The sequence below is a fragment of the Phocoena phocoena genome, chromosome 1 (assembly GCF_963924675.1).
Source record: "Phocoena phocoena chromosome 1, mPhoPho1.1, whole genome shotgun sequence".
NCBI classification, from domain to species: Eukaryota; Metazoa; Chordata; class Mammalia; order Artiodactyla; family Phocoenidae; genus Phocoena; species Phocoena phocoena.
The window spans coordinates 31,400,554-31,412,778 of record NC_089219.1 but is presented as its reverse complement, the minus strand read 5'-3'; the positions used below and the strand labels follow the sequence as shown (position 1 = coordinate 31,412,778).

At 42.4% G+C, this 12,225-nt stretch overlaps 2 protein-coding genes across 3 annotated transcripts; both read left to right on the top strand.

Annotated features, from left to right (window-relative positions):
- Positions 1–414: 414 nt before the first annotated feature.
- On the top strand, positions 415–1,959 carry GJA9 (gap junction protein alpha 9). The gene has a single exon (XM_065888068.1). The coding sequence runs from the start codon at positions 415–417 to the stop codon at positions 1,957–1,959; it is 1,545 nt and encodes a 514-aa protein (XP_065744140.1).
- A 1,297-nt stretch (positions 1,960–3,256) lies between these two features.
- Positions 3,257–11,581, top strand: MYCBP (MYC binding protein). 2 transcript variants are annotated; one of them, XR_010656203.1, is made up of 6 exons: positions 3,257–3,337; positions 3,532–3,604; positions 7,430–7,478; positions 7,724–7,853; positions 8,764–10,449; positions 10,674–11,581. XR_010656203.1 is itself a non-coding variant. In XM_065884161.1 (5 exons), the coding sequence occupies exons 1-5, from the start codon at positions 3,323–3,325 to the stop codon at positions 9,166–9,168; spliced, it is 312 nt and encodes a 103-aa protein (XP_065740233.1). In that variant the 5' UTR covers positions 3,261–3,322; the 3' UTR covers positions 9,169–10,347. The 2 variants fall into 2 exon arrangements, 1 of the variants encoding a protein (XP_065740233.1); XM_065884161.1 differs by lacking the exon at positions 10,674–11,581 and having other exon boundaries at positions 3,261–3,337; positions 9,124–10,347.
- The last annotated feature ends 644 nt before the right edge of the window (positions 11,582–12,225 follow it).

Below are 12,225 nucleotides of genomic sequence, written 5' to 3'. Positions count from 1 at the left end.
AAGATCAAGTCAGTAGTTTTAGGAACCTCTCCAAAAGTTCTCAGTTAAAAAAAATAAAACAACAAACTTCAGCTGAGTAAGAAGACTCTTTTCTTATAGGAATTCCTATAATTCTATTCTTCATAGGAGGGAATATATACACCCCTCCTCCAGGTATCTTTTTTTTTCCCATTGCATTGTAAGGTCTAAACATAAATTATTTTATATTCCTGACATCTTAAACATATTCTTCGTAACAGATTATTACAACTTTCTAGGGAAAAAAGTAGAGCAACCAGCATGCTGAAAGAGTGATGCTTTGTTCATATTTTGGCCGTAGGTTTGCCTTAAGAAATAGCACACCCCTCAGACTGGAAGAACTTACCTGCCTCCTATTTGATGGGGTTCAGAGCCAAGATGGCTGACTAAATAAACATGGGGGACTGGAGTTTCCTTGGAGGCATTCTGGAGGAAGTTCACATCCACTCCACCATGATTGGAAAGATGTGGCTCACCGTCCTGTTCATATTTCGAATGCTTGTTCTGGGTGTAGCTGCTGAAGATGTCTGGAATGATGAGCAGTCTGGCTTCATCTGTAATACAGAACAACCCGGCTGCAGAAATGTATGCTATGATCAGGCCTTTCCTATCTCCCTCATTAGATTCTGGGTTTTGCAGGTGATATTTGTGTCTTCACCATCCCTGGTCTACATGGGCCATGCTTTGTACCAACTGAGAGTTCTGGAGAAGGAGAGGCAGATGAAGAAAGCTCAACTGAGGGGTGAACTGGAGGAGGTAGAGCTTGAAATGCCTGGGGATCGGAAGAGATTGGAGCAAGAACTGCGTCAGCTTGAGCAAAGGAAACTAAATAAAGCTCCACTCAGAGGAACCTTGCTTTGCACTTATGTGATACACATTCTCACTCGCTCTGTGGTTGAAGTTGGGTTCATGATTGGACAGTATCTTTTATATGGATTTCACTTAGAGCCTCTATTTAAATGCCACGGCCACCCGTGTCCAAATATAATTGATTGTTTTGTCTCAAGACCCACAGAAAAGACGATATTCCTATTATTTATGCAATCCATAGCTACTGTTTCACTTTTCTTAAATGTTCTAGAAATATTCCATCTAGGTTTTAAAAAGATTAAAAGAGGGCTTTGGGGACAATATAAATTGAAGGATGAACATAATGAATTTTGTACTAACAAGTCAAAACAAAACCTTGCCAAATATCAAAACACATCTGCAAATTCACTGAAACGATTCTCTTCTGCACCTGATTACAGTCTGTTAGTGGAAAAGCAAACACACACAGCAGCGTACCCTGGTTTAAATCCACCTGCATTTCAGACAGATCCAGATAATCACAGTGGAAATGATGACAAAGGCATTTTGGATGAACAGGAAACGCTACTTTCTGAGATGTGTATGCTTAGTACTACCTGTGGTCATCTTCAAAACATCAACTCAAGTAATAAAGGAGACACTCATAAAATATCTGGAAAAGAAGTTAATGGTAACCAGTTGAGGAGAAAAAGAGAAATTGATGGCAAAGACAGCAAAAGGAACCACTACTCTAAAGGTCACTGTTCTCTTCCAGGTGGTGCTATAGATCTGAACAACCACACGGGGCAGTCACCCCAAACAGCTTTCTCTCTGCCAGCTAACTACACCTGGAAACCGAAATGGCTTCGTGCTACTTGGGGTCCCTCTGCAGAAAATGAAAAGCATGCATCACCTCCTAAAGGTAACGTCAAGGGCCAGCTCAGAGAGAGCACAATCAGAACGCTTCCTCCTTCACAGGGAGACTTCCATCCACTTGTCATTCCAGACACTCCTGATTCTTTGGGAGGGTTGTCCTTTGAATCCGAGTTGGTCAAAACCTGCAGTAACCCTACTGCTTGTCCTCCAAATCATTTAGTGTCGCTGACAAACAACCTCATTGGTAGGCGGGCTCCCACAGACCTTCAGATCTGAACAGCTGTTGGCTTTTAGACATTCTGTGTATTACGTTATCAAAGAAGTAGCTTAATGATGGCTGAGCACAGAAAAAACAGGGCAGCTCTACAGACCAGCTGTTTAGACAGACAACTGCAAACCCATTTAAAAAAGGGAAAATGGCGCTAATTCTGAATTGGGAAGGACTAGTTTCAACTTCAAAGACATAGAGTTACCAAATCAGGACTACTTTTCTACAGGCTCCCTTCAGAATAACACTAATTTTGGGAAAATCACATGTCAGAATCAAAGCTAAATGGAACCAGGTTTTTCCTTGAAGGGAGCACAGCCTTCAGAGATTGTTCTTAATCTATGTAATTCCCTCTTTTGGTTATTCATCTTTTACTTCTGGACACTGATTATACTTTGTTTGCCCCTGGGACTTAACGTAGTTTCTTTATAGACTGCAACCTGATCTGTCTTGAATATAATCATAATGTTGCTATCTAGGTAAATAAAATCCTAAAAAGACTGGTCGCTTTCTTTCACCAGTTTATAGATAGCATCGTGATTCAGTGCCAGGATCGGAGTCTTGGCTCTACTACTCACTGGTTATCTATACTTGACAGTTTACTAACAGTACCTACCTTACAGGGACGGTGTGAGAATTAAAATAAGAAACATATGTGTTTAATGCACTGCCAGGCACACAGTAAGCGCTCAAAAGTGCTATTATTAGCACATTACTGCTCACCCTCCGGAGGCCCACATCAAGTTGGCCACAAAACAAGGAGACTCCAAATATAAGAGCTGGAGCCCCCCCCCAAAAAAAAATAAGAGCTGGAGCCCAAACAGACGATTCTAAGCAGTCCTCTAGCCATTGGAAATCCAAGAGTTGCCCTCGTTAGTGCGCCCTTTTTCAAGATGGGGGTCGACAAGCCAGCACACACACGCTGCCAGAGCTCCGGAGGTCCTACTTGAGACAGGTCCGCCCACTCCCGGTGTCAGGAGACCCCAGTCTCTAGAATGAGTTCTAATGCTCCAGGCTCAGTAGGCCCCGCCCCCTGGCGCCCCGCCCACCTTTGGCCCCACCTGGACACTTGTCCGGAGTTACCAAAACCCAGCCTCCTACTAAGTAACCGAATCTCTGCGAGAACCGGAAGAGGAAGGAGGAGTGCTGCTTTGCTAGACAGAGGGGCGGGCGTACGCAGCCTCCTTGGGCTCAGCTCGCTATGGGGCATTCAGAGCGTCCTGGTCACCATGAAAACGGGCCACACCCCGGCGGTCCCGAACCGTGGTTCGCAAGTGCGCAGGCGCGCGCGCCCTTCCGCGCATGAGCAGTGCTGCTCCGAGCCCTCCCGCCACGGTCTCCGGCGCCAGCTACGCCGCTGCCGCTGTCACTATGGCCCATTACAAAGTGAGGGGGGCGCGGCGTGGCTGGGGGCGTGCGGGCGGTAGCCAGCCGCTGGTCGGCTTGGGTGGGAGTGGGGGCGCGCGCGCAGGTCTGGGGGGCTTGAGGTGGCGAGGCGGAGGCGGCGTTGCCGGACTCCCAGCGCCTTCTTCCTGCTCCGGCCCCCGGGCTTCGGCCACTGACCCGCCGTGTCTCCTCAGGCCGCCGACTCGAAGCGCGAGCAGTTCCGGAGGTACTTGGAGAAGTCGGGGGTGCTGGACACGCTGACCAAGGGTGAGCATGGGCCAGGAGAGGGTTTCTCGTGACCTCGTCGTGCTCCTCGGCGCAGCGCCCCAGACGGGCCGTGGCGTGGGGCAGGAGGGGAACAGGTGGAACTCGTCCCGGGTTCAGCGAGGTGGGCCTCGGGGTTCAGCGGGGACCGGCTCACGCCTGGCTGCCGGCCGCCGCCGGGGTTGGGTAGCCTCGCACTCGCTACCGCTCTCGCCGCAGGGAGTCAAACTCTTGCAGCTGTTGTGAAGTCCCTCCAACTTCCGTTGCTTTGCCTTGAGCAGCCGCAGTGAGCATGTTTGCTAAAGACCTTGAGAGCCCAACTCCTCCCTCCTGACACTTTTTTCGGAGCCCTCAAAATCCTGTACAGAAACACTTTCCTTTGAACAAAGGGCAAGTAGGGCGATGACCAGGTTTGAAAGCGGGCTATAAAGTAGCTAAGTGAACTTAATCCCCGAAGTAGCGGTTTGGCTGTGGCTTTTCAACGGAACCCAGTTTCGTAGTCTATATCAGTTCCTACTTTGTGCAGATTTCACAATTAAAGTAGAATCACAGTTTAAAGAGCTTGAGGGCACATCAAAACGGTTATATTGTTTTCACTTTAAAAAATGGAAGCTGTTACACTGTATCTCTTACTCTGGGGTTCAAGATCTAAGTAGATGAATAAGGTGCTTGAAACTGGAGGGTTCCAAGAGGTAGTGTGGGTACTGCTTATTTCATGAGCTAAGCCATAAGGCGAATTCCTGTTATGTATCATTCAACTCACTGGCTGGAACTTTCAAGGGTGCAGAACAGAGGAGTTGGCAGGGATGATGATCTGGGTCCCTACGAGAAGTACAGTAAATATCTGGGAAATAATTTGGTAACTGCTTTTTGGCCAGAAGCAAAAGTTAGGAGAAAATTCTGGGAGAATAACAACTCTGGGTCTTAGCAGAATGCAAGGCTTTTAATTCCCAAGCATGGGGTGGTAATTTTGAGTTGCTACCTTAGGTTCAGGTACCAGTTTCCTATCTCTTTGCAAATAAGTTTCAGTAAACATTTAAGGGACTACATGAAAGCACTTGTGCTGTCACCTGGGGAGGTATCACAGACTCTTGGAATTTCATCGACCTCCCCCACCCCTCAAAAAACTCCACAAGCGCACTTCTTTCATTTATTTAACCGTTTTATTCAGGCGTCTGTTCTAGGCACCGGGGATAAAACACTGGGGGAAAAAAAAAGTCCCTGCTCTAAATGAACTTATATCCTAGTTGGGGGAGACAGATAAACCATAGTGTCAACCAGCGGTAAGTGTTATGAAAAAAACATAGCAAAGTAAGGGCATAAGGAGGATGGGTGTGCCATTTTATATAGGGTGGTGGGGCAAGGCCTCTCTTAAGAACATTTGAGCAGAGACATGAGTGAAGTGTGATGTTGAGTTTCAGGAAGTGTAAGGAGGCCAGAGTGGCTGGATGGAGTGAATGAAACATACACTGGTAAGGACAGAGAAGTGATGATAGTGGGAGGTAAATGAAGATATTCAGCCTTGTGGCCATACATGGATTTTCCTTCATGAGAGACTGGAAACCACGAGAGGCTTCTTTTCCCTTACTGACATCTACTGGTATTCCCTCTCAACTTTCCTAGATTTCCAGTCTCCTAAGTAACATCAGACAACAGAGTATCTACTGATATGATCTATTTAAAGTTTGATTTTGTGTACTTTACACAGATTTAACTTATAATTTTTATCCAGCTTATTTCCACGTTAAAACGCTAACATTAAAACGCGATAGGGGGCTTCCCTGGTGGCACGGTGGTTGAGAGTCCGCCTGCATATGCAGGGGACACGGGCTCGTGCCCTGGTCCGGGAGGATCCCACGTGCCGCGGAGCGGCTGGGCCCGTGAACCATGGCTGCTGAGCCTGCGCATCCGGAGCCTGTGCTCCACAACGGGAGAAGCCACAACAGTGAGAGGCCCACGTACAGCAAAAAAACAAAACAAAACAAAAAAACAAACACTATAGGAATGGCTGAAAATAAAGATAAGTCATTTGGAAGAAGAGGCATTTTAGTTATTTTGAGCACTGTATCAACCTCTGAAAATCCTGGCTGCTAAGGCAAAAAGGGAAACACTGGGTATAGAGTTCTTGTCTGTTTAAAAGGAGGTATATTTCATCTATAGAAAAGCACAGGAAACTTGACACTTACATGATGTTCTGTAATTATCAACCTTGTAACTACCACTGACAGAAACTTAGAAGCTAAAAGAAAGGGTAGGGGAAGAAAGGGTAAGAGGATTCATGTCTTATAAAGTTAGAATTTGGTAGAGATCAGTGGAAATTAATGGAAGAAGAAACAGAGGCTTGAGTACATAGTTTCAAGAAAAAGGTAATAAGTAGAGGAATTAAAGTGTACTGTAACACTGAAAGAAGAGGGAAGGAGAGGAGAGGGTAGTGATGATGTAAATATGCCAATTTCTCAAAAAACAGCGCTGTAAGTACATTTAGAAGAGTATCAGAACTTAACGTAAGTTGTTAGTATTAGTTGCCCATTTGATTTTTTTAATACAGTCTATATTTGAAGGGTTATTACGACTCTAAAAAAATAAAAGGGGAGCATGTAAGTTGGTTTATGAGGTGTTCTTAAACTGGGGTCTAGATATGCACATTTTTTTGTGTGTAGATAGAGTTTTTTGTCTTTGATCAGATTTTTCAAAGAGTTCCGTGCACAAAAAAATTAATCACTGGTTTAGAGAGATTTTTACTTGAGTAGTATATCCTAGAAGGAATGTGTTCAATAATAAGATGGAAAAGGTAGTGCTGACGTGAACTATTGTATATGAAACCACTAAAGTATATATTTTAATACTGATTTGAGCATGTTGATTACTGGTAGAGTTTTTGGTTGGTAGTTGTTTAGCATGTTGTGTGTGAAACTTCATTCTTGAAGAACATTTTGAATTCAGAGCTTCTTCCTTCCAACAGTTAACCATAGCACTGTTGATTCTCTACAGTTTTTCTCAAACATATCTACCTTGTTTTCATCCCTCTATCACTCTAGTGCAGGTCACTCTCTCCCTTTTTTTTTTTTTGGCTGCGCCACGAGGCACGCGGGATCTTAGTTCCCCGACCAGGGATTGAACCCGTGCCCCCTGCAGTGGAAGCCCAGAGTCCTAAGCACTGGACTACCAGGGAATTCCCAGGTCACTTTCTTTAAACTGGATGACCATATCAGCCTCTTAATTGCTCTTCCTGCCTTTAAATCCTTGTCCCACTTGTCTGTCTTCCACACAGGAGTCAAGAGTGATCCTGTCACTCCCCTGCTTATAACTGTTTAATTACATGCCATTTTGTTCTTAGGACCAAGGCCTGACTGAACTTGCAGGATCCTCTAGTCTCCTCCCTAACCACCTTTCCTGCCCCCCTTTTCACAACTCCATCTAGACACACTTGAATTTTCAGTTCCTCAATATGTTGTTCTTTTGCCCTTGGCCTTCCCTTTTTATCTGAAACCACTGCCTAGGTCTCAGGTCTTATTTCTCTTTCTTGGGGACGCCTTCCCTGGTGCCCTGGGCTGAGTCAGGTGTTCTTCCAATGTGCTCCTATAACCCATTACCCTATATTGCTGCTAGATAGTCTTTCTTTGTCTAGTTCCTTGTTTATCTTTTGCACTAGACTGTAAATTCATTGAGAGCAGCGACCTTGTCTGTCTTGTTCACCATGGTATGGACAGTCCTAGCAATGTGCGTGGTGTATAATAGACACTCAGTATTTACTGGGGTATGGAATATGATTTCAGCCATTTTAATTTAAGACTTTAATTGTTGTTTTTTCTGCTTTTTGATTTGCAGTTTTGGTAGCCTTATATGAAGAACCAGAGAAACCTAATAGTGCTTTGGAGTATCCTTTTCATTTTTCAAGTCAGAAAAAGGCCTTTATTTTTTTGAACTCCTATATTTTCACATAGATAATAACCTTTAAAATACTTTTGATTACTGAAAAAATTACTTTCTTTGAGTTATTTGGATTTTGATCTCTGGGTAAATATTTGTGGTAGGGTGGGGTAACTCTCATCAGAGAATTATTTCAAAAGGCTATTTCATTAGTTTCATTGAGCTCAAGTAAATTCTTAACTTTTATATTAGTTTTTTAAAGCATCACTTAGGAGCTGCTACCCCAGAAAATCCAGAAATAGAGCTGCTTCGCCTAGAATTGGCAGAAATGAAAGAGAAATATGAAGCTATTGTAGAAGAAAATAAAAAACTGAAAACAAAGGTAAAATTTTTGAAAGAATTCATATTAAAAATAATGTCACCTTTAATGATTATATGACCAAAACCTCACTAAAATGGACAGTAGGGGAGGGAGGCAGGTGAATATCAATCTCAGTTAACTGCAAGGCCAAGCTGATGCCCTGTCTAGAAAACCACAAGCAAACTGTAAATAGGATGAGCAAAGTGTGGTCAAGAAGAGGTTCTTGGGAACCTGCATCGACAAAAAGATGAAAATATTGGTTAATGATTAGTGGTTTATAAGTAAATGGAGATTTCTTAGAGTCTTAGGCAGTTGACTTAATAGGTCGATACAGGGCCACTGCTTTGCTAATGGAACCCCTTAGACTGGGCAGCGCACAGTCTGCGCAGTCACGTGGTGGCCCTGTAATGTGTTAACTCTGTAAACTTGTTTGCACTTAACCTCGGTACATTTGCTTGCCCTTAATTTTGTCTGTTGCTGAAGTTTTTTCTTTGTTTAAGCTTCCGTGAGAATTTTCATAAAGCTCAAACTAGTCAACTCTTAAGTCTTTGAGGTTTTACCACATCTGAATCACATAATGCATTTCACGTGACTCTAGGCATTTCTCATGATGTGTTTTATCTTCTCAGCCTTGTGAGATAAGTCACACAGGTGCACAGACCATTTTGTAGGTGAGGAAACTAAAGCACAGTGAAGTCTAATTAGCTTCTCCAATCTGACAGCTAACTGGAACAACTCAAATCTTAGCACAGTGTTGCAGCAGACCCCCGCTCGGCATAACAGAAAATTCCGTGTCTGAAATTATCCAAGATCCCACAGTGTGTAGATGCCACACAACTTTTTGGCACCTTTTAAGTCAAAAGCATTAGCTGCTCCTCATTGACTGGCTAGATTAATGTATGTCACATAATTCTTTTTTTCTGCTTTTTAGGAGAAAGTTCAGTAAACTTACGGTGGAGAGAAAGAATATGGTGGCTTATACCTTACTAGAAGCCACAACATCTTTGGGAAGATATATATTATTGCATATCAAGTATTTGTGTAGTGCAGTCATGAATGGGAATTAAGTTTTAGTTTCCCAGTAATTGTAAAGGTTTATTTAAAAAGAACTTTCACTAGGTTTGATTATATTAAATATTAAGATCACTGAGTGGTTTAAAAAGGATAGGATTTTAATATAAACTTACTGATTCAGTAATTAAATTGAATAGTTAACTCGTTTTGTTACTACTGAGTTTTTTACCCAATTTAGAATCAAATTCACCTAAACTCCTCTGTCTTTGCCCCATAGCTTGCTCAGTATGAACCACCTCAGGAGGAGAAGCGTGCTGAATAGGATTCTTCTCAGTTGAAAAGACACTGAAAAATGGTTTTGTATGACTTGAATAGTTTGTATAGTATATAATCTTTTCTGAACAGATGCTATAGTACTCTTTTAATATGTTAAATTCACCTACCACACTTTAACTGTTATAAACACATATACTTAGAATCACCAATAAAAACTCAATATAACTTTCTTTGGGTCTTAAAAGCAGGAGAATCAAAAGGGAATCCTGAAAAAACATCTAAACACAGCCATCTAATTCATTACCTTAAAAGACATTCTGTTTATTAGTCTGACTAGGAATGATGGTACTGGTTGTATTTTAGCCAAGGAAGTTTAGCATGGAGCTATTCCTTGGTTTAGTTCAGGACATGAACACAGGTACAGTCATTCTTTAAAATGAAGATGACACTGTTGTTTATAGTCTCTGTAGGCAGCTGGAGAGATCTGTGTGACATAAGATACTGTTGCATGGGGTCTCATGAATCTTCTGCTCTTGTTTATATAATGTGGAACAAATGACTCTTCTTTGCCACCACTTTGCCTTAGATAACTGTGTGTGTGCCAGTGTGAACTCTGACACCACATTTCCTTCTATGCAATCATGCCCTATCTGATAATGTTGCCTTGCTTTACTGTGTGCTTCCGTGGGTCCCAGTTGCACATTGGCCTTTCTGTGTTGTTTTTCAACTTGCTATAATAGCAGTTATCCTGATTGTAATTTATATAGTTTTAAAGAGAATCACACTGTTCCCCTGCCTTACTTGTTGCTTAGCTGAACACAGAACAGAGGCAATATAAAATTCTGGGTTCACGCACAAGCTGGGACAAGAAGGGGAATGAGCCATATATCGTGGAAAATTATAGTTTGCGGGTATAATTATATAGTGCTTTTTTCCCTCAAAGTATTTTTCTAGCCTTGAATTCATTTTATCTTCATTATCCCTGTGAAGTAGGTAGGCAAGTATGAGGGGAGGTGGGGTGCTGAATTTTTAGGCCAAAGACTGATATAAATACAAATTATTTACTAATTGTAGAACCTTGGGCACATCAGTTAATTGCTCTGAGATTCACTTTCCTCATCTGTTAAATGGGAGTAATATCTGTGCTGCCTACCTCACAGGGTTGTTGTGAGGGTCAAATGGAATGTATGTGAAAGATTTGTAAATGGTAAAGCACTATATTCTTGTTTGTTAGTCCTTTTTCCTTTCTTGGAACACCTACAGTCAGATGTTTTGTGTTACTGATCACTTATTTTCCTTATTGACTGACTAGCATTATTAAGAAGTAGTCCTGGGCTTCCCTGGTGGTGCAGTGGTTGAGAGTCCGCCTGCCGATGCAGGGGACAGGGGTTCGTGCCCCGGTCTGGGAGGATCCCACATGCCGCGGAGTGGCTGGGCCCGTGAGCCATGGCCGCTGAGCCTGCGCGTCCGGAGCCTGTGCTCCACAATGGGAGAGAGGCCACAACAGTGAGAGGCCCGCGTACCGCAAAAAAAAAAAAAAAAAAGAAGTAGTCCTATTTCATGTATTCTGTCCCTATTGTTAGAGAAATGTCTTTATTTTTTGGTGAAAACACACATAGAAAACAAAATCCAATGAAAGCTGGTTTAACTAGCAAAAGCCTCAGCACCTTCTGGAAACTGTGACCAAGCCAATCATAAGGGCATTTTAATCAGTCATGTTGGCAGGAATGTGGCAATTGTCTGTGCCTCTTCTAGTCACAAGTTTGTTTTTGGAGGGGAGTCAGATACAGTTGGAAGAACATTTACTTGAATTGGTTTATGTTTTACCGGTTTGAGTGCCTCTTACATGGACAGCAGTGGGCTGAGTGCTAGGTGTTATAAAGGTGAATGACTTGAAGTTAGCTTTAAGCCACGTATATAACCAACTACAATGTGGGACAGGATGTGCTAAGAACCATAAATAATAGTAAAACATGGCCCCATGGGAGTTTTGGAAGAGAGGGAAGCTTGGCTTCCTTAAGCAATTGGTATGACAGTCCCTTTGTGGACAGGCAAGTAGAAATTTTTTCTGGCAGCCAACCCTCATTTGCTTTTTTCCCAATGGGACTGGTATTAATATTTATGTAAGTCAAATGACCGTCTCTTGTACCATCCTTTTGAACAGAATGGCAACCTGTGGGTTGGATAATCAGACCTTTTGGGGGAACTGACCTGCTTAAACTGCTGTATCAGTCAGTGCTATGAATTCAGGGTCAGCCTGGCCTCTGGAGGTCCTCTTCAACATTTCTAGCAAGGATCTGAATGAAGACAGTATACAAGAAGATGCTCAATGGAGCAAAAAAGGATCCAATCTATTTAGTTCCTGTTTGTTTCAGCTGCCTTATCTATAAAATGTAGATTTCGTTATCTTGCCTACCTCACAAGGTATGGTAAGGATCAAATTAAACATAATGGATGTAAAAGTACCTTGCAAATTGTAAAGGACTACATATGGGTCAGATGGTAGTAATGCTAATTCTCTTAAGTGCCACAAAGTTGGAAGGGCTGGTTGGTAGACTATATTGAAATGAGCTTGAAAATGATCAACAACTTGAAGTACCTAAACTTCACAGCCTAAGCCAAAAAGTTCAAATATCAAGTGTTACATTTAGGTTAAAAAATGTAGCTATACAAGTTTAGTCACTAGGATTGCTGACAAAGTACTAGTTCCAGTGACTATCAATGTGAACCACTTACACTCCATGTATATTAAAAAAGAAATCCATTCTGGAAAGCATTAATAGAAATATTGTCCAGGTGCTAAACAGTCACCCTGAAGGCTGTATTGGTCAGTATTGCATTGTAGGTGTCAGACATTTGATGGATGTTGACAAGCTCAGTTGCATATAAAGGAGAGTGCATTTGAAACTATAAGGCTGTGTTGTCCAATACAGTAGCCACTAGCCACATCTGGCAATTAAAATTAAACAAAATTAAAAATTCAGTTCCTCAGTCACACTAGCAACAATTGAGCAGTGTAGATGTAGAACATTTCTGTCATCACAGGAAGTGCTATTGGACATTACTGTAGAAGGAATGGCTGAAGGAACTTAGTATGTTTAAT